General features: G+C 43.1%; 2 protein-coding genes across 2 annotated transcripts; one reads left to right on the top strand and one right to left on the bottom strand.

The window, feature by feature from the left end:
• Positions 1-705: 705 nt before the first annotated feature.
• On the top strand, positions 706-22,269 carry SMIM3 (small integral membrane protein 3). The gene is made up of 2 exons (XM_081230933.1): positions 706-986; positions 20,965-22,269. The coding sequence occupies exon 2, from the start codon at positions 20,976-20,978 to the stop codon at positions 21,156-21,158; it is 183 nt and encodes a 60-aa protein (XP_081087059.1). The 5' UTR covers positions 706-986; positions 20,965-20,975; the 3' UTR covers positions 21,159-22,269.
• LOC308615483 (uncharacterized protein) lies at positions 995-20,982 on the bottom strand. The gene is made up of 2 exons (XM_081230932.1): positions 20,912-20,982; positions 995-1,506 (listed from the first exon to the last, which is right to left on the bottom strand). The coding sequence occupies exons 1-2, from the start codon at positions 20,975-20,977 to the stop codon at positions 1,141-1,143; spliced, it is 432 nt and encodes a 143-aa protein (XP_081087058.1). The 5' UTR covers positions 20,978-20,982; the 3' UTR covers positions 995-1,140.
• Positions 22,270-26,460: the final 4,191 nt, after the last annotated feature.

The following is a 26,460-nucleotide window of genomic DNA, read 5'->3' on the forward strand; positions in this document are numbered from 1 at the left end:
TATTGTAGGTGCCGAGATGGGACCGGGAGTCCCCTTCACTGGGTAGATCACAGAGGTGTGTAGGAGATTGCAGAGTTGGCACTGTCCTCGTGGAAGCTGGGTGGGGAACTGGTAGGGCCTGGGAGGCCTCTCAGACACTGAGCTTTAATGGGCCTTAGATTGGGCCATTTCACTGTTATCACAAAATAAACAGGAGGCGCAGAGGCACGTTATAGCAGGCAACCATCCAACGTCATTGATGCTGGCCCTCCAACCCTGTCCTCACAACACGACTGGGAGACAGGTGTTCCTGTCCTCATTTTACAGAGAATGCAACAGTCAGCGAGGTGAAGCCTCTTGTTAAGGATCCTACGCTCAGTACATTGCAAAGGAGGAGCTTTGAGTTCTGCTCCTCCATTCAAACCTCCTTCCAAACCAAACTCCAACCAAACTAAAGGGCTAGACTTTCCCATGTTGTAAGACTACAGCTGGAAAGGATCACGGAGGACACATTTTAGGTCAATTCTCTCTGTTTACACTACAAGAGAGTGGAGACCCTCGACAGAAGTGATTGCTAAGGTCACAGAGCGAGTGCGTGACAAGTGGCACTCTCGGAACCCCGACACTCGGTTTCTTTCCTGTGCGGTCCGCTGGGGAGGCAGGGGGAGGAGTTGAGCCGTGCCGCAGCTGCCGAGGCCCCCGCGTTCCGGGGGCGGTCCCTGGCGGCCGCGCATTCCAGAGCCACCCGAGCAGAGCGTGCCCCGTGCCCAGCCGCGCGTCCCGGCCACTGCTGCGCGCTCCCGCCTGCCCGGGGCTTGGAGCTACGGGGCACATTCGGGGCCGAGATCCCAGGGCTAGGGGTCGCATCCCGCTGCTGGGGCCCGTACCGTCCGAGGAGACCTGGAGGCGCGTTCTGGCTGCCTCTACCCCAGGAACTTTTCGCAGACCTGGCACGATTCAGCAGCGGCGGGGGCCGTGGGTTTTCAAAGGAGCTGTGCGGATCCAGGGTGAGTGGGGTTATCAAGTGTCGTGCCTGGGACTCTGGCTCTCGTGCTGCCTCCACCCCAATGCCCTCCCAACTGCCCACTTTTCATCTCCTTTTCTTCCACATTTCTCCCCCTTCATCACTTTTGCTTTTCTCTTTTCTCCTTCTGTCCGCCCCTAAGTTCCAAAGACCTTCGGCGCTCGACCTTGGGCCTCCCTGGAGGCCGAAGCTTGGATGGGTGGGCTTCCAGCCCCACCGGAAACGGGCCTCTCTCGCGTTTCCCTGCCCCTGTCTGGGGTTGGGGAGCGCGCCCCCTCCTCCAGCAGGCTCTGCTGCCTCTGCTCTCCAGGCGCGGCGTCAGGGCTCAGCTCCCCAGCCTGAGCACCGCTGTGGGCGCTGCGCCGGCGGTTTGGGTCTTTGCACCACCCAGAGCAGCAGGCTATCTGTCTTACTTTTCTCAAAGTCCCGCGTGGAGGGCACCAGGGGTTTGGAGTCAGGGGTGGTGGGTTCCAGCCCTGGTCTGTCACGAGCAGTTTCTCTATCTGTGAAATGGAGAAAATACCCTTTGCATACAGATCAAATGAGAAAGGGAACGTGCAAAGTAACTTGGAGAGAAGCCTTCCTCCCAAGCTCCCTCCTCCTGCCGCTTAGGACTTGGTTGTTCCAATTGCCAGTTCTCTTGCACAACTGAACCCCCTTGAGTGTAGGGACTGTCTCTCATCCTCAGCGCTTGGCACAGGGCCTGGTGAACAGGTGCCCGATACTGCCTACTGAGTGAGAGAGAGATGTAAATCGTTAAAAACCCATACAACCGTCAAGGTTGTTTTTTGGATTCAGTGGCCAGGCTGGGCTCTTATGCATGCAGCTCCACTTGTTTCTTCTTGACTCGTTTTAGTCTTGTTGGCAGCTGGGAGCTTGAGTCTCACATTTGTCTATAGATTCCCTCAAAGCTCTAGGCTGTAGTGTTGAGAGCTGCTCAGTTATTCAAGGATGTAAGATTCCCTGATCATCTGCTATGATCTGTGGTCCCAGTGAGGTGGGTAAATAGTCCATAGTCCGGAAGGATTGTGAATGCTTGAATAGGGTGGGGCTGGGGGTTGGGTGAACATTTCCCTGGGAGCCAGGAGACACTGAGTTACCTTGAGGGGTTTCCCTATCTGGACCTTGCTTCCCCCACCTATAAAATGAGGAAGTGGAGGTGTAACAGTTGGGTGTCTGTGGTTAAGGGGGATGTGCTTTGAGGGTTATTCAGGGCAATCAGCAATCCTCTGAGCACATACGAGACAGCCCAGCTGAGCCTCAGGACATCATGTACTTCTGTCATAACAACAACCAAAAACAGCCAAGGAGAAGCGTTTCTCTGCTCCAACCGAGACCTCTTGTTTCCAGCTGTCTCGGGGTTATGAATCGCGCCACGGGGTTTATAACTCATGTCCCATCAGATCTTCCAAACACTGACCTCTCAGAGCGTCAGTGCTCTGGGCTCCGTCCCGTAAAACGTCTGGGGATTCCCTGTCTCTGGCCCAGCCTCAGAATCACTCAGCCATGGTGAGGTGTTTGAGACATAAAACAAATCAGAGACTCTGGGGGCCAAGTGTGGTTGGGTCACATATTGGGCCCACGGGTGCCAGACCAAGGGGGTAAAGAGGTAGTTACAAGCCTCAGATGCTTTCCCAGCCATATTCTGATCCTTTTTTTTTTTTTTTTTTTTTTTTTTTTTTTTTTATGGTATGCGGGCCTCTCACTGTTGTGGCCTCTCCCGTTGCGGAGCACAGGCTCCAGACGCGCAGGCTCAGCGGCCTTGGCTCACGGGCCCAGCCGCCCCGCGGCATGTGGGATCTTCCCGCACCGGGGCACGAACCCGTGTCCCCTGCATTGGCAGGCGGACTCTCAACCACTGCGCCACCAGGGAAGCCCCTTTTTTTTTTTTTTTAAAGAAAAATGCTTCTCAGAATAAAATGACTTACAAGCAATTTTTGTTAGCAGTAGCTAGAGAATGGGTAACTGACCATTCTGGTGAATGTAGTGGTGGTCCTGCACCTGGTCCTTCTTGTGGCGTTTCTAAAAGAGGCCCCCGCAAAATCCACCTTGTCGACTATCAGGTAAAATAAAAGAACATATTCTAGAGGAAATAATACCCACAGGACTTAAAAAAAAAACAAAACATGCCGCCAGAAAGTGTAGAGTCTGCTCTTCCAGGGGAAAGCTCAGTGAAACACAGTATATTTGTAATAGATGTTCTGTTCCCCTACACAGAGGTGCCTGCTCTACTGCCTATCACACTCTAACGAAATATTAGAATGCTTTAGTGAGACATGTACAAAGTTTCAAATAAATACATGAAGTGCAAAAAAAAAAAGAGAAAAGAAAAGTACTTCTGTTTCTTCTCCATGGATTAAAGCATAAAAACACAGGAAATATTTCCAAGGAAAGAGGATCTTTATCTTGATTGTCTTACACTGCCACTATTGGCAGTGGTATCAAAGACACACGTGTACTCGCACTCACAGTTTATAAGAGTAAATGTTGGTATTACCACACATTGCTGACCCCCTCCCTGATTGGCCAGGTAAGCTGAATAATGTAGTAATAATCATACTTGACATTTATTGAGTGCTTGCTATTAGCCAGGCATTATTTTAAGCATTTTACATAATGCTATGATCTTTACCATAATCCTATGAGGTAGGGACCATCACTGTATCCATTTTATAGATGAGGACACAGAGGTCCAGAGAGAGTAACTCACGCATGATCACACAGGAAGTAAGTGGCAGAGCTGCAATTTGAACCCAGGCAGTTTGGCTCCAGGGCCTATGCTCTGAACCTCATTGCCGTTGGGAGGATCTGGATTCAGATCTTGCCTCTGCTATTTACTTACAGGGTGACCTGGGGGAGTTAAGTGAGAATTTGGCAGCCACTGGACTAGTGAATCACTAGGGACTCTAGTACCCTTCCAACTCACTAGGGAAACAGACAGTGAACCTCAAGTGAGAGTGGTGTACATCTGAGAGTAAAGTGAGAGTGGTGTACATCTGGGAGTAAAGGGAAACAGACAGTGAACCTCAAGTGAGAGTGGTGTACATCTGGGAGTAACCTCAAGTGAGAGTGGTGTACATCTGGGTGTACATCTGGGAGTGGAGTACATCTGGGAGTACATCACTAGGGACTCTAGTACCCTTCCAACTCACTAGGGAAACAGACAGTGAACCTCAAGTGAGAGTGGTGTACATCTGGGAGTAAAGGCTAAGAGTTAGGGTAGCCAGGAAGGGCATCAGGTCAGAATTATAATTGCCTGGCACATTAAACAACAGCAAAACAGATTCAGTGACTAAATTGTGTGACTTTAAACTACTTAGTTGTGTGTAGATACAGCTTCCTTATTTTGTTGATTTGGACCCTGGTTGGCTGATTGGGCATGTGAATTGCTGGTAACCCGCTACATAGGACCAGGGGAAAAGAAATGGAGGAGGGAGAAGGAAAGACAGAGAAAACAACTGGGTTCCCCAAATCAGTTTCAATTAATGATGACACATATCTGTCACACACATCACTCCTCCTAATTCCCTGCCCCAGGCTGACACTGATACTCAGGACTTTTCAACAAACCTCCACAGGGCAGGAGAATCCTTCTTAACACGGTGCCCTGGATGGCCTCTATGGATTGATTGTGAAGCGTCTATCCAGCCCTCTCAGACTTCCCACTTCGTTCCTCTGGGATATGTACAGTCGAGGGAGTAACAAGGGGCAAAACAGGAGACCTTTCTTTTTGAGTGCCCTGGGTGGGATCTTAGGAAACACCTTGGGGCTTTTTAAAGATTAATCTTCTTTTCCCCTCACTCTTCTCTATGTTTTCTTTAATGGTTTTCAACCCAACACACCATCTTGACCTGGGGCGGAGCTCTCCAGGGAGCAGAGTCAGTCTTTGAGAGCTGGCCCCTTAGGGGTCACCTTGTCCATCCTCTCCTATTGACCTACAGGAAACTGAAGCTCACTTTGAAAGAGGGACTTACTGAGGATCACACCCTGCATTCGTTTTCTAATGCTGTAACAAATTACCGCAAATTTAATGGCTTCAAATATATTGTATTACAGTTCTAGCAATCATAAATCTAGTATGGATCTGCCTAGAATAAATCGAGGCATCATCAGCCTGCGTTTCTTTCTGGAGTCTTTAGGGGAGACTTGGTTCCCTGCTTATTTGAGTTGCTGGCAGAACTCAGTTCCTGTGGTTGTAGGACCAAGGTCACTGTTTTCTTGCTGGCTGCAAGCTGAGGGCCATTCCCTGCTTCTCAGGCCACTGCATTCCTTGGTGCATAGCCCCCTTCCTCCATCTTCAGAGTAAGTAACAGCCAGTCAGGTCCTTTCTCTGACTCTGCTGCCTTCCTCTTCACTTTTAAGGACGTGTGTGATTAGATTGGGTTCACCTGGATAATCCAGGATAATCACCCCATCTCAAAGTCCTTAACTTTAATCACAGCTGCAGAGTCCCTTTGCCTCTTCCCTTGACTCCTCCCTCTGGGCCATGCTTCCTTGTTCATATTTAAGGTTTGAAGACCAGGATGTGGACATCTTTGAGGGGTCGTTATTCTGCCTACCATACACAGCAAGGCCCACTTTAGCAGAGGGACTTGTTCTGGATCACACATCTTGGCAGGGATTCGCACCACTGTGGTGCCCTTGCAGCTCTATCACTGACACCCCTCCACCCCCCAGCCCTCCGAGAGCCGATCTCATGGAGGTCTCCTTTGTCAGCCCAGCAGCAGCAGGCACTTAGTCACTGGCAAATAACAATGATGGATGGTAGAGGCTTAAACAGGATGCTGTGGATTTGGCCCGGGTTTCTCCTCTGCTGGCTCCCTGTTGGTTTCTAAGACTCTGTGATTGGCTGGGTCAGATAGTACGTGCAGTCTTGAACAGCTCAGGCTGCTTTCTGATCTCTTTGAAATATCCTGGTGTTTTTCCATTTTTCCAGCCACGGAGGAGCAGATAGAAACTCAGGCAGGGAACAAGTCTTTAGACTGTTAAGAATTTTGGAGGAGATAGAAGCCAACTGGGGTAAAATGAGAACAGAGTGCTCCTCAGGGACCTCGGGTCATTGGAGAAAGTCCTCTGATTTGCTTTATTTCACATTTTTGATAGTTGTGTGTCCTGCCCATTCCTTCCACTGGCCCCTTTCTTTGGAACAAAGGTCCCTGGTGAAATGGACTCCTTACTGAGTTGGTAAATACTTGAGGCTAACTATTACATAACACTGTTTCCAAGAGTAAGTGTGAGGCTGGGATGGCCTTCTCACACTGGACTTGTCGTGAGAAATCTCCTTCCCTTTTATCAGCCTCTCTGTCCTCTTTGGAGGGCAGAGAGAGAAAAGTCCATACTCCGGGCAGTAACCCCCCAACCCCTACACATCCGCCTCCATGCCCAGCCCCCGAACACAGGGAATCAAAACCTGAATTTGACTCACCAGCCCAAGCAAGTCAGTAGGTGGGAAGCCTAGAGGACATTATTCTGAAAGGCCAGTGCTCCTCTGCCTGGCACGTACAAGCTGGACTGGGAAAGAAAGAGGCCCCATAATCCTTCCTCAGTGTACAGAGATAGGGTCAGAAGGTGTTATTTTATTCAAGAGATAAGGTTCTGACTTTAAGGTCACTGAACTTCTACAGGGATGAGGATGCTTTCTGGACCTCCCCCACTAACTAAGTTCTAGGAGTTAAGCTCAAATCTAAAGTTCCCCAGTCTGTCCATATTCATTTCTTTGTCAATCTCACATTCACTGGGCACTTTCTGTGTGCCGGAGCAGAGCCTGTGATGGGTGCTAAGTGAACAGCAGAGAACAAGAGATGATGCATCTACTCTCCTAGTACTTGCACTGTACTTTGAGTGGGCAAAGGTGGCCAATAAAAACAGACAAAGAAACAAACACACAAGCTAGTTTCAGGCTATGAAAAGTCTATGAAGAAAATAAAACAAGGTATGAGATAGAGAATGGCTGGTGGATAAGATGGTAATTTAATAGGGTGGGTCTGGAAAGGCTTTTCCAAAGAGGTGGCGTTTAAGTTGAGATCATGGCCACTGAGACACTGGATATTGAAGAGATCTGGCGGCAAGAACATTTTAAGAAGAGGGAACAGTGAGCGCAAAGGTCTTGAAATGGAACAGCGCTTGGGACACAGGTCACTAGGTACCCCAGACTACTAGGTGGCCAGTGGGGTCCCTTCTTGGTACTTGAGTTGCCCTCTCTGTCTGGCCTAAATGCTCCATTCTTTTCTGACAATCTCACCAGCTCTTTCAGAGGGTAGAGCCTTAGGAAGAGGTGCTATAAACTGGGCCTTGCTGGTAAACCCCCTAGTCTACTCCCCTGTGAACCATTACCTCATTGTTCACATTCTGCAAGCTGCTTCAAGAGACGCCTCCAGCCTAAATGACTCAGAGCTGGTTCTAGCTGCCTCCTCCCTGGCCTCGTGTCTAGTGGAAAGGAATCATCAGCACTGTCTTCTCAGAGCTCTGGCAGTGCCGGACTAAGGCCACACCTGCAGGAAGCCACCTGCCTCTATCTGCCTTTCACTCTGGCATAATTAAGTTTGCCTGCCATCAGGAAGTCATTTCTTTTATTGCATTCTTCCTTGGAGAACTCCTTGGTGGTAAAACTGGTTGGATAACCACTGGCAGTCTCTCAAAAGTTAACTGTTAGCTGCAGTTCAGATGTGGAGGGTGTGCATTTCTGGTGGAAGGTCAAAGCTGGGACAGACATCAATGGCTGTTTGTTTATGAAACTATCACTGCAGTTTCCTAGATCAGTCGCAGAGCAGTCATGGTGCCCAAACTAATGGTGGAGCCTCTGAACTTTGTGTGAGTTTGGGAGCTGTGTTCACTAGCTCAGTTTAACATTTATGAAGCCCTTACTGTGTACCAGGCATTGTCCAAGTAAGTGCTTTATGTGCATTAGCTCATTCAACTTCCATGGCATCCCTATGAAGAAGTTACTATTAATAGTTATTATTATTCCCATTTTACAAATGAAGCTGGAGCTTTAAAAGGTTAAGTTTCTTGCCAAAGGACTATATGTGCTCCCAACACACCAAGTATCTCATCAGCTCTGGGCTTTGTTGATGATGTTTATTCTACTGATCTTGCCTTTCCCCGTATTTCTTTCTTTTGAACTCCTACTTACCTTCGAAGTCCATATCAAAAGCCTCCTTTTTTGTCTTCAATTTTACTTAGACAAAAATGAAGGCATGAGGATTAATATTTTTTTGAGCATCTGTTATCCATACATATCCATACATATTATCTCACTTTATCCTCGCAATAGGATGTTGCAGTGCAGTGCTTTTAGTGTCCCTGTTTTAAAGATGAGAAGACAGGTTTAGCGTTTTTAAATAACTTGTCCAAAGTCATACTTCTGAGGGTGGAAAGCAGGATTCAAATCAAGTACTCTATTTCTTTCCTCCTTGGAGATAGCATGTAGTTTGTACCTTTAGTCCACTTTTCTGCCTTCTATTGTAATTCATGTCTTTTCCTCCAGAAAAGCCTGAGCCTCTTAAGGGAAAACACTGTATTTCTCTCTGCCTCCTAAGGGAAAACACTGTATTTCTCTCTGCCTCCTAAGGGAAAACACTGTATTTCTCTCTGCCTCCTAAGGGAAAACACTGTATTTCTCTCTATCTCCACACCCACTCTCCAGTGTTAATCACAGTGCCATAAATGTTTATTGAATTAGAATGAATTGCTACTCTACTAGCTTTATACCTGGACTGGAGAAATAGGTCAGCTTAACCAGTGCTGATGCTGGTTGATTAAAAAAAAATTGTTAATATGGATTAAGCATCTATCATCTTTGTTGATAAAGCGAAGACACAGTCCAATTTAGGGATGCTAACAAACTCTAGCCAAAGGGGTAGATATTTGCAGAGGGTCCCTATGGTCAGGAATTATTAATCATAGGACGAACATTTGTAGAGTGCTTACTGTTTGTCAGAACACTGCTAAGTACTGTATGTGATTATCTCATGGAGTTCTCCTAACCCTACAAGGCAGATACTATTATTTTCCCATTTTTGTTTTTGTTTTCAGCTGAGTAAATGGAAGCATTAGGAAGTTAAAGTAATTTATACAAGGTAGGTCAGCTAGAAAGTGGTAGAGCCACATTTAAATCCAAGCCGACTGGCCTCTAAGACTGGGCTTTTAACACTACTCTGCAGTCTGAGTGTTTAGGAGCTAACTCCCTGCTGTTTCCAAGTATCCTCTCCACTCTAAGAGCTTCCATCACCTTACCAGATTACAGGAGCTTGGGGCTTTGCTGACTTAAGAAATGTTTATTCAGTACCTATACACTTGAGTAGAGAGGGAAGGCATTCTGTGAGGAGAACGGAGCTGTGTTGGGTAAAATCAGTGCTGGGGCAGAGCTGGAACCCAGGCAAAGTCCATTCCTCTCCTAGTCTTTCGTCCTCTATGCATGTTGGCTTTTTTTTCCAATTTGGTGGAACCTCCCACTACAAGTAGGATTTCATTGTCTCTCCCTCTCTTCTCTGATGTTCTTACCCAAGGTGAGGAATAAATATTAGTTACAAGCCTTAGTCATTACGTTCTTCACTGGGTTGATTTGCATTTGGACCTTAAGTCAAAGGGATGAAATACAAACGATGGAACTATATCCATGAGTGCTTCTGACAGGACACTGCTTTGCTTTGCTTTTGGTGTGTGGGTGCGTGTGTGGTCCTGGAAAAACTATCTCACTGCCTCAGGAAGTGAGGAAGTTGGTTAGGGCTCTGGGCCTAAAGGTCCCCTTAGGTTTTTATATAGTAGAAAAGGTACAGTCAAGAAGCCTGTACCAGCCACTATGGAAAGCAGTATGGATGTTCCTCAGAAAACTAAAAATAGGATTACCAGCAATCCCACTCCTGGGCATATATCCGCACAAAACTTTAATCCCCAAAGATACATGCACCCCTCTGTTCATAGCAGCACTATTCACAATAGCGAAGACAGAGAAACAACCTAAATGTCCACTGACGGATGAATGAATAAAGAAAATGTGGTACATATATACAATGGAATACTACTCAGCCATAAAAAAGAATGAAATAATGCCATTTGCAGCAACATGGATGCAACTAGAGATTATCATACTAGGTGAAGGAAGTCAGAAAGAGAAAGACAAATACTATATGATATCACTTATATGTGGAATCTAAAATATGACACAAATGAAACAGACCACAGACATAGAAATCACACTTGTGGTTGCCAAGGGGGAGGGGATTGGGGGAGGGAGGTTAGGGTTAGCAGATGTAAGCTATTATACATGGAATGAATAAACAACAAGGCCCTACTGTATAGCACAGAGAACTATATTCAGTATCCTATGATAAACCATAATGGAAAAGAATATTTTAAGAAAGAATATATATATGTATAACAATCACTTTGCTGTATAGCAGAAATTAACACAACATTGTTAACATCGTTAATGTTAATGTTAATCAACTATACTTCAATACAAAAAAAAGAAGCCTGGCTGGCTCGCATTCGTTATATTAGTTTATTCTCTATCACTGCTTTCCAGATGCCCCACCATCTTCTCCCAGCTCCCATCTGAAATAGGACAGTGATGGAATTGAAAAGAGCACTGTGAATCAGGAGGCCTGAGTTCTCCCCTGGGTCCTGCCATTAACTTGCTATGTGACCCTGGGCAAGTCATGTCCTTCATCTGTAAAATGGAAGGTAGATTATGTGGTTTAAACTAGATAGTGTCTAAATTCTGTGTAGATTTCTAGAATACCATTACTTTGTAGAAGTTTCACCTCCACGGAACAAACCCAGTAGGATACAGTATTGCTGTATTAGTTTTCTTTTGCTACCATAACAAATTACCACAATTTTGTGGCTTAAAACATACATTCAGAATCTCACAGTTTCCTTGGGTCAGGAATGCAAGCACAATTTAGCTGGGTCCTTATAGAGCTTCAGTCAAGGTGTCAGCCAGACCTCATTGTCATCTGGGGGATCCATTAGGGCAGAATCTGCCTGCAAGCTCTTTCAGGTTGTGGGTAGATTTGTTTCTTGCAATTCAAGGCCAGCAGAAGAGTATCTTTGACCTAGGGGAAGCTTCAGCCCTCTTTTAAAGGACTTCTACCGGATTAAGTCAGACCCACCCAGGGTAATCTTTTCCATTACTTTAAAGTAAGCAATTCTAGAACCTTAATTACATCTGCAAAATCCCTTCACCCTTGTTATGTGACCTAACCTAATCACAGGGTAACACCAGGGAACGGAGATTATGGGAGCCACCTTAGAATTCTGGTTACTGTCATTGCTTTACAGAAATAGCCTATTTACAGTTGTAACTGGAGCATACTAGAGTCAGCTCTCTATTTTCTGAGGTCAAATGACTTAATGTATGAAATAAGTTCTAAAACTTACTTGTTCCTACACTAAAGCTACTCTGCTTTGAACTTGCTTTTTGAATGCAATACGTTATGCTTCCCTTTATTCTAATGTAATTACTCTCCAAGTTATTTTCTTCCAATACCATTAATGAATATATAATTATTCATAGAGGAAATAATCTAAATGTTAACTTTTTATTTTAAATTAGTTTTTCTACTTGAAATTATATATTGTAGAAAACTACTAATTTAAGAAGTTTTCTGTGTCCTTAGGTGATTTCTAAAATCTTTTTATTCCGTCAGTATTTGAGAGAGATGTGTTGAACTCTCCCACTATAATTGTAAATTTGTCCATTTCTCCTTATAATTCTGAGATTAGATATATTAAAATTAAAAATAGTTTTATCTTTTGGTATCTCTAGTTATACTTTTTGCCTAAAAGTCTACTTTGTCCGATGACAAGATAGCTCTACTAGCTTCCAAAATTTGTGATAGATGGTATGTCTTTTGTTTCCATTTACTTTCAACATTTCTGAATCCCCATGTGTCTCTTGTAAAAAAAAAATTATATTTTTATATGCCCTGATTTTTTTGTTAGTTTGGGTTTAAATTTACTATCTTTTTATGTGCTTTCTATTTGTCCCACCTGTTGTGTTTTCCCCCCCCTTTTTCTTGTTTTCTCTAAAAATCATGTACCCTTTTGCTACTTTTAAATGGCTACCCTAGAGATTACAATATACATCCTTAATTTAACAAAGTCCAACGTTATTTGGTTATCTTGCCCTTTCCCAGACAATGCCAGAAAATCAGAACACTTTAATTCTGTTTCTTCTGCTATTTATTTACTGTTACTGAATATTTAAATCCTGTATTTTTATCTGAAAATTTATTTCATCTTAATACTTTTCAGTTATTTTTGTTCACTTTAAAGAAATCATTCTGCTTTCTAGATTCCATTGTTTCTGTTGAGAAGTTAGCTCTCAGTCTAACTGGTTTTCATTTGAAGATAATCTTTTTTTCTCTTTGTCTCTGGCTTTCAGCAGATTTACTATAATGCACCTAACTATGGATTTCATTTTATTTATCTCGCTAGGACTATAGGGCTTCTTTAGTTTGTGAATTGATGTCTTTCATCAGCTTAGTTCTTTCTTTTTCTAATGTTGTTTCTGCCCCATTCTCTCTTCTCTCTTTCTAGGACTCCAGTTACATGTATGTTGTATTGTGTCACTGTTTCCTCTATACCCCTTACCCAGTTTTCTGTATTTTTCACCCTTTTGTCTGCTTCATTATGATTTTTTCTCTCTGATCCTCCAATTCACTAGTTCTTTTTTCAGCTATGCTTCATCTGCTGTTAAGTCCATTCATTGAGGTTTTTTTCTTTCAATTAACTGTATTCTTCAGTTCTAGAATTTCTATTTGGTTCTTTTAAAAAATCTGTTGTGTTCTTTCTTATAGTTTCCATTTCTCTGTGAAAATTTTCAATCTTGTTTTATTTTCTCCTCACACATAGTAATCAAGGTTACTTAAAGTGTGTGTCTGTCTGACAACTCCAATATCTGGAGCCCCTGTAAATCTTTTCTCTTTTTTTTTGGCTGTGTTGGGTCTTCGTTGCTGCACGTGGGCTTTCTCTAGTTGCGGTGAGTGGGGGCTGCTCTTTGTTGCAGTTCACGGGCTTCTCATTGTGGTGGCTTCTCTTGTTGCAGAGCATGGGCTCTAGGCGTGTGGGCTTCAGTAGCTGTGGCACGAGGGCTCAGTAGTTGTGGTGCATGGGCTTAGTTGCTCCGTGGCATGTGGGATCTTCCCGGACCAGGGCTCAAACCCGTGTCCCCTGCATTGGCAGGTGGGTTCTTAACCACTGCACCACCAGGGAAGCCCTGTAAATCTTTTTCTATTTTCTGTTGTTTCTGATGGTTCCATTCTAGTCATCTTGCCTTTTTTCACTGCTGCTAATTTTTGGTCATGATTGGACATTTGAATGAAAGTTTGAATTGTGATGTTATCTCCTCTAGAGAGGATGTAAGTTTGCTTCTGCCAAGCACCTGAATGTACTAGTGATCTGGAACAAACTTAATTCAATTTCAGGGACTGTGATGATTCAAAGCTGGGTCGCAGTCTCTGGAATTGGTATACTTCTTGTTCACTCTTAGCACTAAGAATGCTCTTTGAAGTCCAAACTCAAAATGCAGGGGTTTTGCTTTCTCTGTCTTGGGAGTCTTGTACTTTTGAGTCTGTCAGAAACACTGCTTAGCCTCCATCCTCCACTAACGGAAATGCTGCTTCAAATGCCAGGCTCACCTCCCTGAATTTCTGTCTTCTTCCAGATCTTAACCTGGTAATTCTTCACTATTTTGCTACTTCTTAGTGCCTTTGAGCAGATTTTTTGGGGGCCTAATTTTTCCAGTCCTTAGTAAGAAGATTGGTCAAAATTATCTAGTTTGTTGTTAACAGAAGTGAAAGCCCTGATCTTTGTAGATTGCATCTCTCTTTTTTTAAACTGAGGTGTAATTAGCATATGACATTATATTAATTTCAGGTGTACATGATTCAAAATTTGTATATGCTATGAAATAATCATCACAATAATTCTAGTTACCATCTAGTCACCAAAGTTACAAATTTTTTTTTCTTGTGATGAGAAGTTTTTTAAGATTCTCTTATCACTTTCCAAATATGCAATACAATACTCTTGACTATAGTTACCATGTGGTATATTACATCCCCACAACTTATTTATTTTGTAACTGGAAGTTTGTACCTCTTGACCCCCTTCACCCATTTTACCCACTCTCTGATGCCTCTTCCCTCTGAAAACCACCAATCTCTTCTCTGTATCTATTGGTTTGGTTTAGTTTAGTTTTGTTTGTTCATTTGTTTTTTCATATTTCACATATAAATGAAATCAAACAGTATTTGTCTTTCTCTGGCTTATTTCACTTAGCATAATACCCTCAAGGTCCATCCACATTGTCATAAATGGCAAGATTTCATTCTTTTTATGGCTGAGTAGTATCCATTGTGTATATACACCTCACCTTCTTTATCCATTCATCCATTGATGGACAGTTAGTTTGTTTCCATATCTTGGCTATTAAAAATAATGCTGCAATGAACATAGGGCTGCATATATCTTTTCAAATTGGTGTTTTTGTTTTCTTTGGCTAAATACCCAGAAGTGGAATTGCTGGATCATATGGTAGTTCTATTTTTAATTTTTTGAGGAAGCTCCATACTGTTTTCCATAGTGGTTGCACCAATTTACACTCCCACCAACAGTGTACAAAGGTGCCCTTTTCTCTACATCCTTGCCCACACTTATTTCTTGTCTTTTTTGTAATAGCCATTCTAACAGGTTGAGGTGATATCTCATTGCGGTTTTGATTTGCATTTCCCTGATGATTTGTGATGTTGAGCATATTTTCATGTGTCTGTTAGCCATCTGTTTGTCTTCTTTGGAAAAATGTCTATTCAGATCCTCTGCCCAGTTTTTTAATCAGATTTTTGTTGTTGTTGCGTTGTATGAGTTCTTTATATATTTTGAATATTAACCCCTTACTGGATATATGCTTTGCAAATATTTTCTCCCATTCAATAGGTTGCCTTTTTATTTTGTTGATAGTTTCCTTTGCTGTGCAGAAGCTTTTTAGTTTAATGTAGTTTTTTTTATTGTTTATTTTTGCTTCTGTTGCCCTTGCCTTTGGAGTCAGATCCGAAGGATCCTTCCCAAGACAAATGTCCAGGAGTTTACTGTCTGTTTTCTTCTAGGAGTTTTATGGTTTCAGGTCTTTAATCCAGTTTGAGTTAATTTTTATGCATGTTGTAAGATAGTAATCTAATTTCATTCTTTTGCATGTGGCTGCCTAGTTTTCTCAATGCCATTTGTTAAAGAGACTGTTCTTTCCCCATTGTGTATTCTTGCCCCCTCTGTAGTAAATTAATTGACCGTATATGTGTGGTCTTATTTCTGGGCTCTCTATTCTGTTCCAATGATCTGTTTGTTTTTATGCCAATACTATGTTTTTGTGATTACTGTGGCTTTGTAATACAGTTTGAAATCAGGGAGCATGATGCTTCCAGCTTTGTTCTTTCTCCAGACTGCTTTGCAACTCAGGATCTTTTGTTGGTTCCATACACATTTTAGGATTGTTTGCTCTACTTCTGTGCATACCTTTTCTTAATTCTCTAAATCTAGAATGCCCTTTGACCAAAAACAGTAATAGTCTGACCTGGACTTAAAAGAGAGCTATGGATCTGGCACCTCCCTGTTCATACTCCTGGGTCTGTGTGGGTGCTTTGGAGGTAGCTGTACGTAGTGGTGAATACAGGGTCAGGAGACCTGAGTTTGAATCCTGTTTACTAATTTTATGATCACAAGCCTGTTAACCTCTATCAGATTTAGTTTCCACGTCTGTAAAATAATATATCCTGCACAGGATTACTGTGAAGTTTAAATAAATGTGTGTATGGGACAAGGCCTAGCACAGTCCTTAGCAGCTGGTATTTGTTAAGCAAATGCTGGCTTGTGTAATTCTGTGTTTAAGGGGAGGGATACTTAACTTCTTTGTGCTCCTTGGAATTAAAAGAGTCATGTCTTTTGAGTAAATAATAGTAACTCCTAAGAGAGTATCTTGTATAGAGCAAGTACTTAACAAGTGAATGAATGAATGAATACCCTAGACAGAGTTACTAGTCCTGAGAGTGCTCAACCAAAAACTACAGTGCTCTGTCAGAGAGGTGAAAGTTATTTGGTGGGGAGTGAGTCTCACAACTGAAAGGTAGATAGATAGCACAGATTAGTCACTTTGAATTTGGTTATTCTAAAACGCCTGACTTGTAGGAAATTTTAATTTATGAAATGTATATTTTTTTGTTGGCACTAGAAAATTTGCCATATGATAGAACTGACTGGAAGGATTCTTTTTTTTTTTTTTTGTAAAAGAACTTTCAGTTACTTAAGAAAAATGGTCCCAAAAGTAAAATTTGATGTTTCTGAAGCAGGCAGCAGGGAACCTCTGCTTTCCTTCCTAGACTGGACCAAACAGACTACTTGATAGATGGGATGAATTTCCCACTTTTGGAGAAGGTACAGTGTTTTCCTCCTTTGGAGGAACTACCATTTTTTTCTTTTTTTGCCCTTACACTTAGTCTTATTAATGGATACAAAATAGTCATTTTGGGATTCTTAACTTTTCCATTGCTTAAACTCATGGTCTAAAGTGGAGCCATGATGTCTCCAGGTCACAGGGCAGGTGGTGTAGGGCCTAGATGGTGTCAGTGGCTGATGGAGCCAGTGGCTCCTTTGTTTGTCAGCTTAGGGTGATTTTAACATAGTTTCTTAGACAAACACATCGAACATATGTTAAAGTTTATTATTTATTAACGAGGTCAATAGATAAAGTATACCAGTTTGAAGTAACAAGAATTTAGGCCTGGCTGCTGTTTTATCTTCCGTGGTCATAAAAACATTATATTTTTATCAATGATAAGGTTAAATTTGTGACATGAATGGCTTGTGCCATATTCCAACTTGACGTATTCATCAGAAATCACAAGTAATATATCTGCAAAGCAAACAATAAGCTTATTGATCTATAGTTATTCATTAGATGTACCAAGAAATGGAGTTTTATGCCCTCACAAGGAGCCAGTCACCCAGATGCCAGATGAGGTCAAACAGAGGTCAGCTAGTCCTGCTTTTTCTCAAGCCAGTTTTTCCAGCATGCCATTAATGGTGCTGAACATATGGTTTGTGTAGTTCTCATTTGGGGGAAAATATCTTTTCTTTCACAGTGGGGAAAGGTGGAAGTTACTGGAACCTCCGTTACATGGGAGGGAACAGCTCATCAGAGAACACGCTGGAGGACTGAGAGGGTTGAAACAGGGAGAGGGAGCTCCCTGTGCCCTCTGACTCCTGGCCACGTGTATGGCCAGCCTTAGAGCCCTGAAGGGCCCTTGGGGAACATCACAGCTTGTGGCTTTCAATCTGTGTTCTGAGGAGCCCAAGGGGTCAAGGAGTAGCTGAACAGCTGTGCTGTACCAAGTGAGCAGGCTGTGCTAAGTGGGGACACCAGAAATATAACTGGGAAGAGTTATGTTCTCAGATCTTTTCAGTTAGAAGAAAAAAATGACTTTCATTTCATTATAACATGTACATTTTGGTGTTATGGTTTAGTATTGCTCTGAGTTTGAATTATATATGTGAAGGGGGTGGGCACCCTAATCTCTAGTGCTTAGGGCCTCTAAGGACATTTATTCAGCTCTGCTTACTGGATAGGACCCCAAACCCCTCTCGCTGAGCACTCCCCAGCAGTCTAGAGGAGCTCCAATTTTATCTGTTTTTGTAACTGGGTTTTAAACAATTTCATGTGTGAAAAAGTAATAGTGGTGCAGTCTGGAATACAGGTTACAGACGAAGTTTCATTTATTCATCGATTTGTTCTGTTTTGTTTTAATTAGGGCCAGTGATCTGATCAGATTTATGTCTTTGAGTGATCATTCTGGAAGCGGGTGGGCTTGAAGGTGGGGGAAGACCTTTGGGCTTCAGTTTTGCCACCTGTGAAACAAGGCTAGTTCTAGCTTCAGTGGTTTTTGGTTGTGGATGAGCCTTGAAGCCTGAGTTCCCGTAAATGACAGGTTTTCCTTATGAAAATCAGCCAGGGAGATTATGTGTTCCTGGCATTTGGAGTTACAGAGATGGTTTGATGTTAATGGGTTTACCGGAAAGGGCTTTTGTGTGGTTCTTTTGGCCCAAGGCAAGCTAGCTATTGATGTAATCAGGAGACCACAACGAACGATTTCCCCCACCCCGTCCCTCTTTAACAGTGTGCGTCTCCTGTGACTCACGCTTCTGTGCCTTAGACCTTGGAGAAAGTGACCGTTTCTGAGGCTGAGGCAGGGCCAGCCTGTGCCTCTTCCTCCAGGGCAGGCCCCCTGCCTTATAATCCTGTGGCCCTGAGAGCCTCACTAGAGGCTTCTCCTCCATCCTGGTGAGAATGTGCCCACATCTGACTTAGACTGGCTACAGAGCATGGAGGAATCAGTTCCCAAATCATGGAGCTAGGAAGAGTGGTAGAGGCCTTAGAGATCAGGGATTCCCAAAGCTGGCTGCACATTCAAATCACCTGGGAAATGGGAGTGGGGGAGGCCCCTCTGGAGTCTAATTCAGTAAGTCTGTGATGGGACCTTGAAGGAACGTTTTTTAAACTGTCTTTAGGCGGTTCTCACTTAGCACAGTATATGGCATTTGGTGACCACTAATCTAGTCTCATACTTTAATTTTATTTGGCTTGAAAATTGTATGTGTATGTATTTAGTCTTTTTTAATAAAGAAAAAAAGCCCATTTTTCCATCAACCGGTTGACTTGATAAAAATTAAAAGTAAGACATGCTCATGTTTATAAAACTCAACAGTATAAAAACAAATGAAGAATGAAAAGCAGGAAATTTTCCCACTCCTAGTCCATCTCCCAAAGGTAATCACTATTAACACTTTCTTCGGATTCTGCTTATAAATGATTTTACTTTTATATATCCTCACCTATCTATCTACTTAATTCTACAAAATCTGAACCAAAGGAGTTATCCTATACACATTATCCTGCACTTTATTTTTTTCCCCACTTAGGACTATTTTGGAGCTCACTACAGATCATCATTCTTTTTGATAATAACTATTAAATAAGTTAATATTTGTAACACACTTGGAACAGTGCATGGTGTGTAGCAATCACTGTATATTTGTTAAATGAATGAAAATTGATGCCTGGTATTCCATTATATGGATATACTCTACTATTTATGGATACTTCTGTTGTGTTGGTTGCTATAGCAGGCAGTGCAGAAACAAACACCCTAGTATGCATATCTTGGAGACTGTACCTTGGGTATGGTAATCAATAAAATTACTTAATGTGGCCACAGTGGGCATGGAGCCAAAGGCATTAGAAAGGAAAAGCTATTGATTTAAGGAAAAGCAGGAAATAGGACTGGAATTGGGGATTTTGCCTGGGACCTTGAATCACAGAATTATATATCTTTGATCTAGAAGGAACTGTAGGAGATTGCTTATTCCGGCCTTGTGACTTCTGGGCAGGGAACATGTTGCACCTGTGATTCCCAGGTTGTGCGCTGAGCCCTGGGGAGCCGCAGTGAACTCATTGGAAAAGTGTGTGTCTGGGAGCTGTGGGATCTTTAAAATTTTTGACAGGAATATTGATATTTGACAACTCTCAGACATTGTGCAAACTACTAGTTCAAGATAATTTACAGTCTAACATTAATCATACTACATTCCTTTTGGTGATGCTATATTTTGTGATACTGAGTTTTTGGCAGTTGCCATGATACTGCAAGCACTGCACACAAATGAATGTGGAATAGGAAGTGAGCACGGCATCGTCCCATCTGACTCCAAAGTTTGAAAAGTTGTGCAATGCCTCACAGTCGCACACATGCCATAAGTAACTGGCTAAGAGTGAAATACAAATTTTTTCTTTCAATTTCTGTGTATTATATTTTCAAACAGCTACTCATTTGTTAGGACATAAATGTTTATTAAATTGAACCTAACTACGTAATAAATGGAACTGCTAGGTATTTCTTTTGGCCTGGAGTGCTGTGAGAAAATTACTGAAGGCGCTGTGAATCGAAAAAGTTTGGGAACAACTGATTTACATCTTTATCCATCAGAACTCTTTTAAACTGCAAGTGAGAGAAACCAAACTGACCCTGGCTTTAGCAAAACTAGAGGATTATTCGCTTATATATCTGGGCCATCCGAGGTTGCAGATGGTGTCAGACTGGCTGGGTTCAGGTACTCAAATGAGGTCGTCAGGACTCCACTTCTCTTTCCATCTCTAGGACATGCTGTCACATGTGGGCAAGATAGCCCCATGCCCATTCTTTCCAGACTCACATCCTTTCAGTTTAGCAATCCCAGCAGAAAAAATCATCTTTCCCAATAGTTTGTGAATAAAAGCCCTGGGAGGACTTTGGTTAACCTAGCCTGGGTCACTTGCCTATTCCTGAATTGAGGCTATGGAGACTTGTAATGGCCAAGCCTAGGTCACATGTGCTTCCCTGTGCTCATGTGTGTGCCCTAACTAAACCACACAGAAAAGGTAGGTTCTCCAGAAAAGAGGAGGACCTGTTACCAGGAGAAAGGGAGAAGGGATGCAGGACCAAAAACAATGAATTTCCCATGTTACAGATGAGGGAACAGACTCGTGGTATGATAGTTTAATAGTTAAACATGAAGACTCTGGAGTCCCACCCACCTGGCTTTGCTTCCTTGGGGAAATTAACTACATCTACATCTTTTAAGGCTTTAGAGTCTTCATCTCCAAAATGGAGGTAACTGAAGATAAAGGCCAAAAAATAAAAAAGCATGACAATAATAGTCCCTACCGCAAAGGGTTGGTGGTTGAAGTGAGGAATAAGTGAGTTAATACACGTAAAGTGCTTAGGATAGGGCCTGGCACATAGGAAGCCCACAGTAAATGAGGCCGTTACTATTATTGATCAGGCAAATTAACGAGTACACAGCAGCTGGTAAGTGACCTACCTTCTGACTCCTGGGGTACAAAATGGTGAATTCTTCTTTCCTGTCTGTTGCAGAGTGAAGCAGCATGGATGCCGTCAGCCAGGTCCCCATGGAAGTCGTGCTCCCCAAGCACATCCTGGACATCTGGGTCATTGTCCTCATCATCCTGGCCACCATTGTCATCATGACTTCCTTGTTGCTGTGCCCGGCCACTGCGGTCATCATCTATCGCATGCGGACTCATCCTGTCCTCAATGGGGCCGTCTGAGAACCTCCCAAGAGGGGCAGGTGAGGGATGAGGACAGCGTCCCTGCCCCCAGCTTCTTCCCCTTTCTCAGAAGAGCCACAGGAGGGACTTTGGAGCATGGACACTGGAGCTTGATATGTGAGGAGACCTGAGTTCTGGTTTTGATTCTGCCACTGGCCAGTGGTGTGAGTTTGGTCAAGGGACCTAATTCTATCAGTTCCAGGTTCCTTATTTTCCAAATGGGGATCGTGATTCCTGCCCGTCCTACCTCATGGGGTTGTGAGAACCAATGACCTAGTGGAGGTTAAAGCTGTTGGTGAGTAGATACACAGGTGTTACTGCTGAATGCTGAGAAGCTTTGAAGAACCAAAGACCCTAGCTGCTGATGAGGGTCTTCAAGGTAGTGAGGGAGACACTGGGGCAGAGCAGTCTTTCCCAGTGCCCCTAAGGTGAAGGCAAGCAAAGGCACCCTGTCATCATTCCAAGGGACCAACAGCATGTGGCTCAACATTATTTTCTTTGAGGTGCCACTCCCTTGAGTTGTCTAATTTGGGAGGGAATTGAGCATGGCAGGGGGAGGGAGATGGGTGGATCTTCCCAGGACACTGGAATCTGCAGTTTGGAGGGCCTCTGACATTTCTTGGCAACGCCAAGGGAGCTGGGGCGATGGGCTTCTTTCTGCATTAGCGTCCTATAGCTTTGACGCTCAAGCAGTGTTGGCAGAAGCAGGGTGGCTGAGTTCCCTGGCCAGCTTTCAGGATACCCAGCACCAGCCCCATCCTCTGTGTGCCCCTCCGCCCCAGCCCCTGCTGTAATTAGGTCCACCGCATAATGTGTACTCCCTTCATACCCTCCCACCAGCACTGCAACCATTCCAAGGTACGAGATGTTCCCAGCACCTTTAGAACTAACTCAAACAATGATGTTTATTTTAAATGCTACAATTTATATTTATATGTATAGAGAGATTTCTGGACCACTCAAGCTGAAATCAGGAGCATCTGGGGATTTGTTAAATTATGTAAGAAGATAGCACAGATTATCGGGATATTGTTGTGTGAAAATGATGCTTTTACGTTGATCTGATTTCATTGATGTACATAACTAATTTCCAATAAAGTGCTAGAATGAGCATGCCTGAATTCTTTCTTTAAAGAGCACCTATTAAACTCAGTAAGAGGATTCCACTGAAATTATGGTCTTAGGGACAGATTGAATATAGGAATAGAAAGGGAAAGAGGACAATCAAATCAACTTCAGTAAGTGGGTCTAGCTTCAGTAAGTGGGTGAATAGTTGTGCAGTTTACACAGACATAGAATGCAGGAGGGAGAACAGATTTTGGAAGTAAGATGACTAGTATTTAGTATCTGGTTTAACGTGTTGAGTTTGAGGTGCTTGTGATATTCAGGTGGGTACTTTTAGGATGTAGTTGGAAACCTGGGAAAGATTTTATAGCTGGGATTATGTTTGGAGGGGTTATCTGCATAATTAGACTGGGAGAAGTGAGGTGCTAATGCAGAACTGGGAAAATGCTAAAGAGGAGTGGAAGGGGAAGGGGGGGAAAAGACAAAGCAAGGAGACGGAAAAGGTCATGTGATGTGAACTGATTATGAGAGGGATGCATTCGTACTCTGTGAGCAAAGGAAGGATGGGGGGTTAGGAATTAGAGACAGTGGGAACAGACAACTCTTTCCAGGAATAGAACATAGTATAGAGGTAAGAGAGGAAGGGTTCGGAGAAAATGGTCAAGGGGGGATAGATATATGTGACAAGATTCTGATTGGTTTGCTCAGCATCTATTCCAATTTTTTTTTTTCTAATATGCCTTCCTGGGTGGCAGAGGCTAGAAAGTGAAAAACTATACTGAACGTGAAAAACTCCCATTTTCCTAACTAAACTTTAGCCAGAGATTCATGTGTGATTTAGATTTTGCTAATTGGATGCATGCATTGGAAGCTGAGTTTGGAATCTAGCTGGGTTGGGAGAGATACTGCCAGGTGTGAGGCATTCGTGGTGCTGATGTGAATCCAATAAGAATCAGTAGACTGGGAACTGCTGGGTGTGCGGCCAAGGCCGTGTGTGCTGCCCAGTCTTTCTGAGTCGGATTCCTGGTCTGTAAGGCAGAGGGTATCAGAATTAAATGTGAAAATCCTTCCAAGGTTCTAGGTGACTGAACGTGAAGACTTTCAGGCAGTCCACCAGATGGTGATACAGCTCTTTTTTCACATGGAACAGTCAGCTCACAGAAGTTTGCAGAGTCAATCCCATCACATTCCTAGCAGGTCAAGAGTTTATTTTACAGTTCTGGTTTCAGAGACTCTGGAGGTAACAGAGGGACCATCCAGTCCAACCTCCCCTGTAATGAAGGAATCCCCTTATTAACCCTGGGGTTGCCAGTTGTTGCCTATTTGGTATTTCCCTGTGTGGCCCTAGACCACCTGCCTCAGGTTCACCCAGGAACATTTGCTTACACACGCAGCTTCCAGGGCTCTGCTTCACACTTACTGAGAGTCCCTGGAAGAGGGTTCTTGAGTGTCTGCTTTGTAAAAACAAGCTCTATGGGTGATCAGTGAACAGGTCAAAATTGGAGAACCAAGTGCCAGGGAAAAGGAGTCCTCTTCTTGCTGAAACAACCCCTTGATAGCTGTTCTGTTAGAATTCTTCCTTCAGTGGGAGAGAGGTGGGGACCCAGGGGCACCAGCTCGGCCCTCTTGGGGCCACCCTGAAGAGATCAACTTCCTTTTCCTGTGACAATGTCTGAACAATTTGAAGATAGCTATCATGACTTACCTCGTCTTCTCTAAGTGAAAGATTCACACTTTGCATTAGGCATTGGCTGTCATCCTCCCTCCCTCCCTTTCCGGGAGACAGTATAGCCAGAGATTAAGAGCAAGGGCCTGAAGAATCTTGGCTTCGCTGTTCACTAGCTTTATGATTGTGGGCAAGTAACATAGACTCTTTGAGCCTCAATTATCTCACCTGTAAGACAGATGTAAAATTATACTTACATCACAGAACTGTTACGAGTATTAAATGAGGTCACAAATGCAAGGTGAAAAGGTAAAATACAGCAAATAATCAATGTGATCTATATGAATGAGTCTCAGTTTCTCGAGCCTGTCTGATGGTCATGACAGTTACTTCTGAGTGTGGGGACGATTAAATGAGATAATGTAAGTAAAGGATTTGGCCAGTGTCTGACTCATAGGAGTCTCTCAATAATGGTAACTATAAGGTAGCCAATAATGTAAAAACACTAAAGGCCTATGATCCTAATGGGGTGGGATTTAAAAAATCACTAGTTAAAGCAGTGAGTTTAGCAGAAAACTTCCCCACTGGCACCCTGTAGGATTGACACTAAATTCACAAATGTCCTTAGAACTAATATAAAAATTGTACTTCTTCTCCCTTCAGACATTATTTCATAGCTAACTCACAATTAATAAAATACAAAGTTTTCCGGTTTTAATTCTTCACAGAAATTGCCTTCTAAACTTTTAAGAGTGCAAAAAAAACTTACAATCTTTAAGATAAAACTTTAATCAGGTCTCTACATAATTCTTGCTAAAGAGAAAGAATGGAAAAGGATTGTGAGATGAAATAAGAATAAAATTGCCTTTGAAACCCTTAATCCCCAAAGTTGAAGTAGCAACTTTTAAATTGTCCAAGTCACACAAATAATTTAATTGAGGTGTATGGAAAGCTCTTCAATTCCCGTAAAGATTTACATGCTAGAAAGAAAGTTTCTGTGTTAGCAGGTCTCTAACATTTTTTATCAAAATCATAAAAATTATTGTGTGTATTTAAATTTGGACAGCTACCATTATACAGTGAATTGTTTACATGCACAAACTTTCGAGTCAAGCAGACTGAATTCCCATCTGGCTCCATCGGTGTGTTCTTGAAAGTAGCTGTCTTGGAGTCTTACTGCCCTCATTAGTAAAAAGGGAAGGTTTGTTGATCTCTGCAGGGCCACTGGAAGAATTAAGTCAGGCTCTGTACCTAAAATATTTACAGAGAGCCGGGCCTGTGTAAATACTCAATGTTTATGTTACCTAAAAACAAAGGAGGATTGTTAGCTCTATCGTAGAGAATATAGATACAAGTGGGGCAGTTCTGCTGGATTAGTCTCCCTAGATTGGTTTCACCCAAATACCTCAGGGAACACTCATTCCCAGGGCATGAGCAGGAGGGTGGAAAGGGTGAGCAGGCTGGGGTGGAAGTGGGGTGGGAGATGGTAAGAGACAGCTTTTCTGTGCTCCTGGACCCAGTTCCAAAGTGCATGTGAGTTGTGGAGGTGTGGGCGTTCCCTGCACCAACAAGCAATTCTCAGACACCAGTAGGTGTCCAAGAGTTCAACTCAATTCTGGAACCTGGGAATAGCATTAGATTCTACAGGTAAAGAACTCAGTCCCATAAGACCACCTTCTATTTTAGATGCCAATGGCAAGCCTAGGTTGTTACCTGTCCTTCTGGCCCATTGGCTATAAATCAGAGGGTTTCCATGACCTCCTCCTTGGGTTTGATTAATTTGGTAGAACAGCTCATAGACCTCAGGAAATTTACTCCCACATTACCCATTTATTACAATGGATATTAAAGGATTTGAATCAACAGCCAAATGAGGAGACGTATAGGGCAAGGTCCCAAACAAAGGGGCTTCTGTCCTCATGGAGTTTGGGGCTGGGTAAGGGTAGAACATGAAAAACATTCTGGTTCCCTAACCTGGAAGCTCTCCAAACCTCCTCCTTTTGGGTTTTTATGGAGGTTTCATTAATAGGCGTGATTGATTAACTCATTGACCATTGGTGATTCATACAACCTCTAGCCTCTCTCCCGTACCCAGAAATCAGGAGGTGGGACTGAAAGTTCCACCCCTCTATTCCTGGCAGCCAGCCCCCATTCGTAAGTGCTTTCCAAAAATCACCTCACGAACATAACCCAGAAGTGGTGAAAAGGGGCTTGTTATGAATAATAACAAGACCTATTTCACCTTTATGGCTCTGAAGGGTTTTCAGGAACTGAGAATGAGACCAAATATTATAACAAAAGAGTATTGCTCTTATTGCTAAGGAAATTCCAAAGGTTTGGGGAGCTGAAAGCCACAACTGTGGATGAAGACCAAGTAAAATGAGAAACATATTTTGGTCATCTGAATGACCAAGTATATATATTTCTTATAAATTACAATATCACAACAGCTAAAGAGTCTGAGGAGAAATTAGGGTAAGGTAAGCTAGCTAAAGCTGAGTTGGAGGATTGTGATTGGTGAATGTCAGGGTTCCTTGTGGGTGTTTCCAGTAAATGACTAAGGTTTTGATC

The sequence above is a fragment of the Mesoplodon bidens genome, assembly GCF_964165515.1.
Source record: "Mesoplodon bidens genome assembly, chromosome: 4".
Classification (NCBI taxonomy): domain Eukaryota; kingdom Metazoa; phylum Chordata; class Mammalia; order Artiodactyla; family Ziphiidae; genus Mesoplodon; species Mesoplodon bidens.

Coding starts and splice junctions, on each gene's coding strand:
- SMIM3 (XM_081230933.1), top strand. CDS start 20,976: ATGGATGCCGTCAGCCAGGTCCCCATGGAAGTCGTGCTCCCCAAGCAC.
- LOC308615483 (XM_081230932.1), bottom strand. CDS start 20,977: ATGCTGCTTCACTCTGCAACAGACAGGAAAGAAGAATTCACCATTTTG. Junction 1,507..20,911: donor TGTACCCCAGGAGTCAGAAG/GTAGGTCACTTA, acceptor TCCATTTCACAG/ATAGAGAAACTGCTCGTGAC.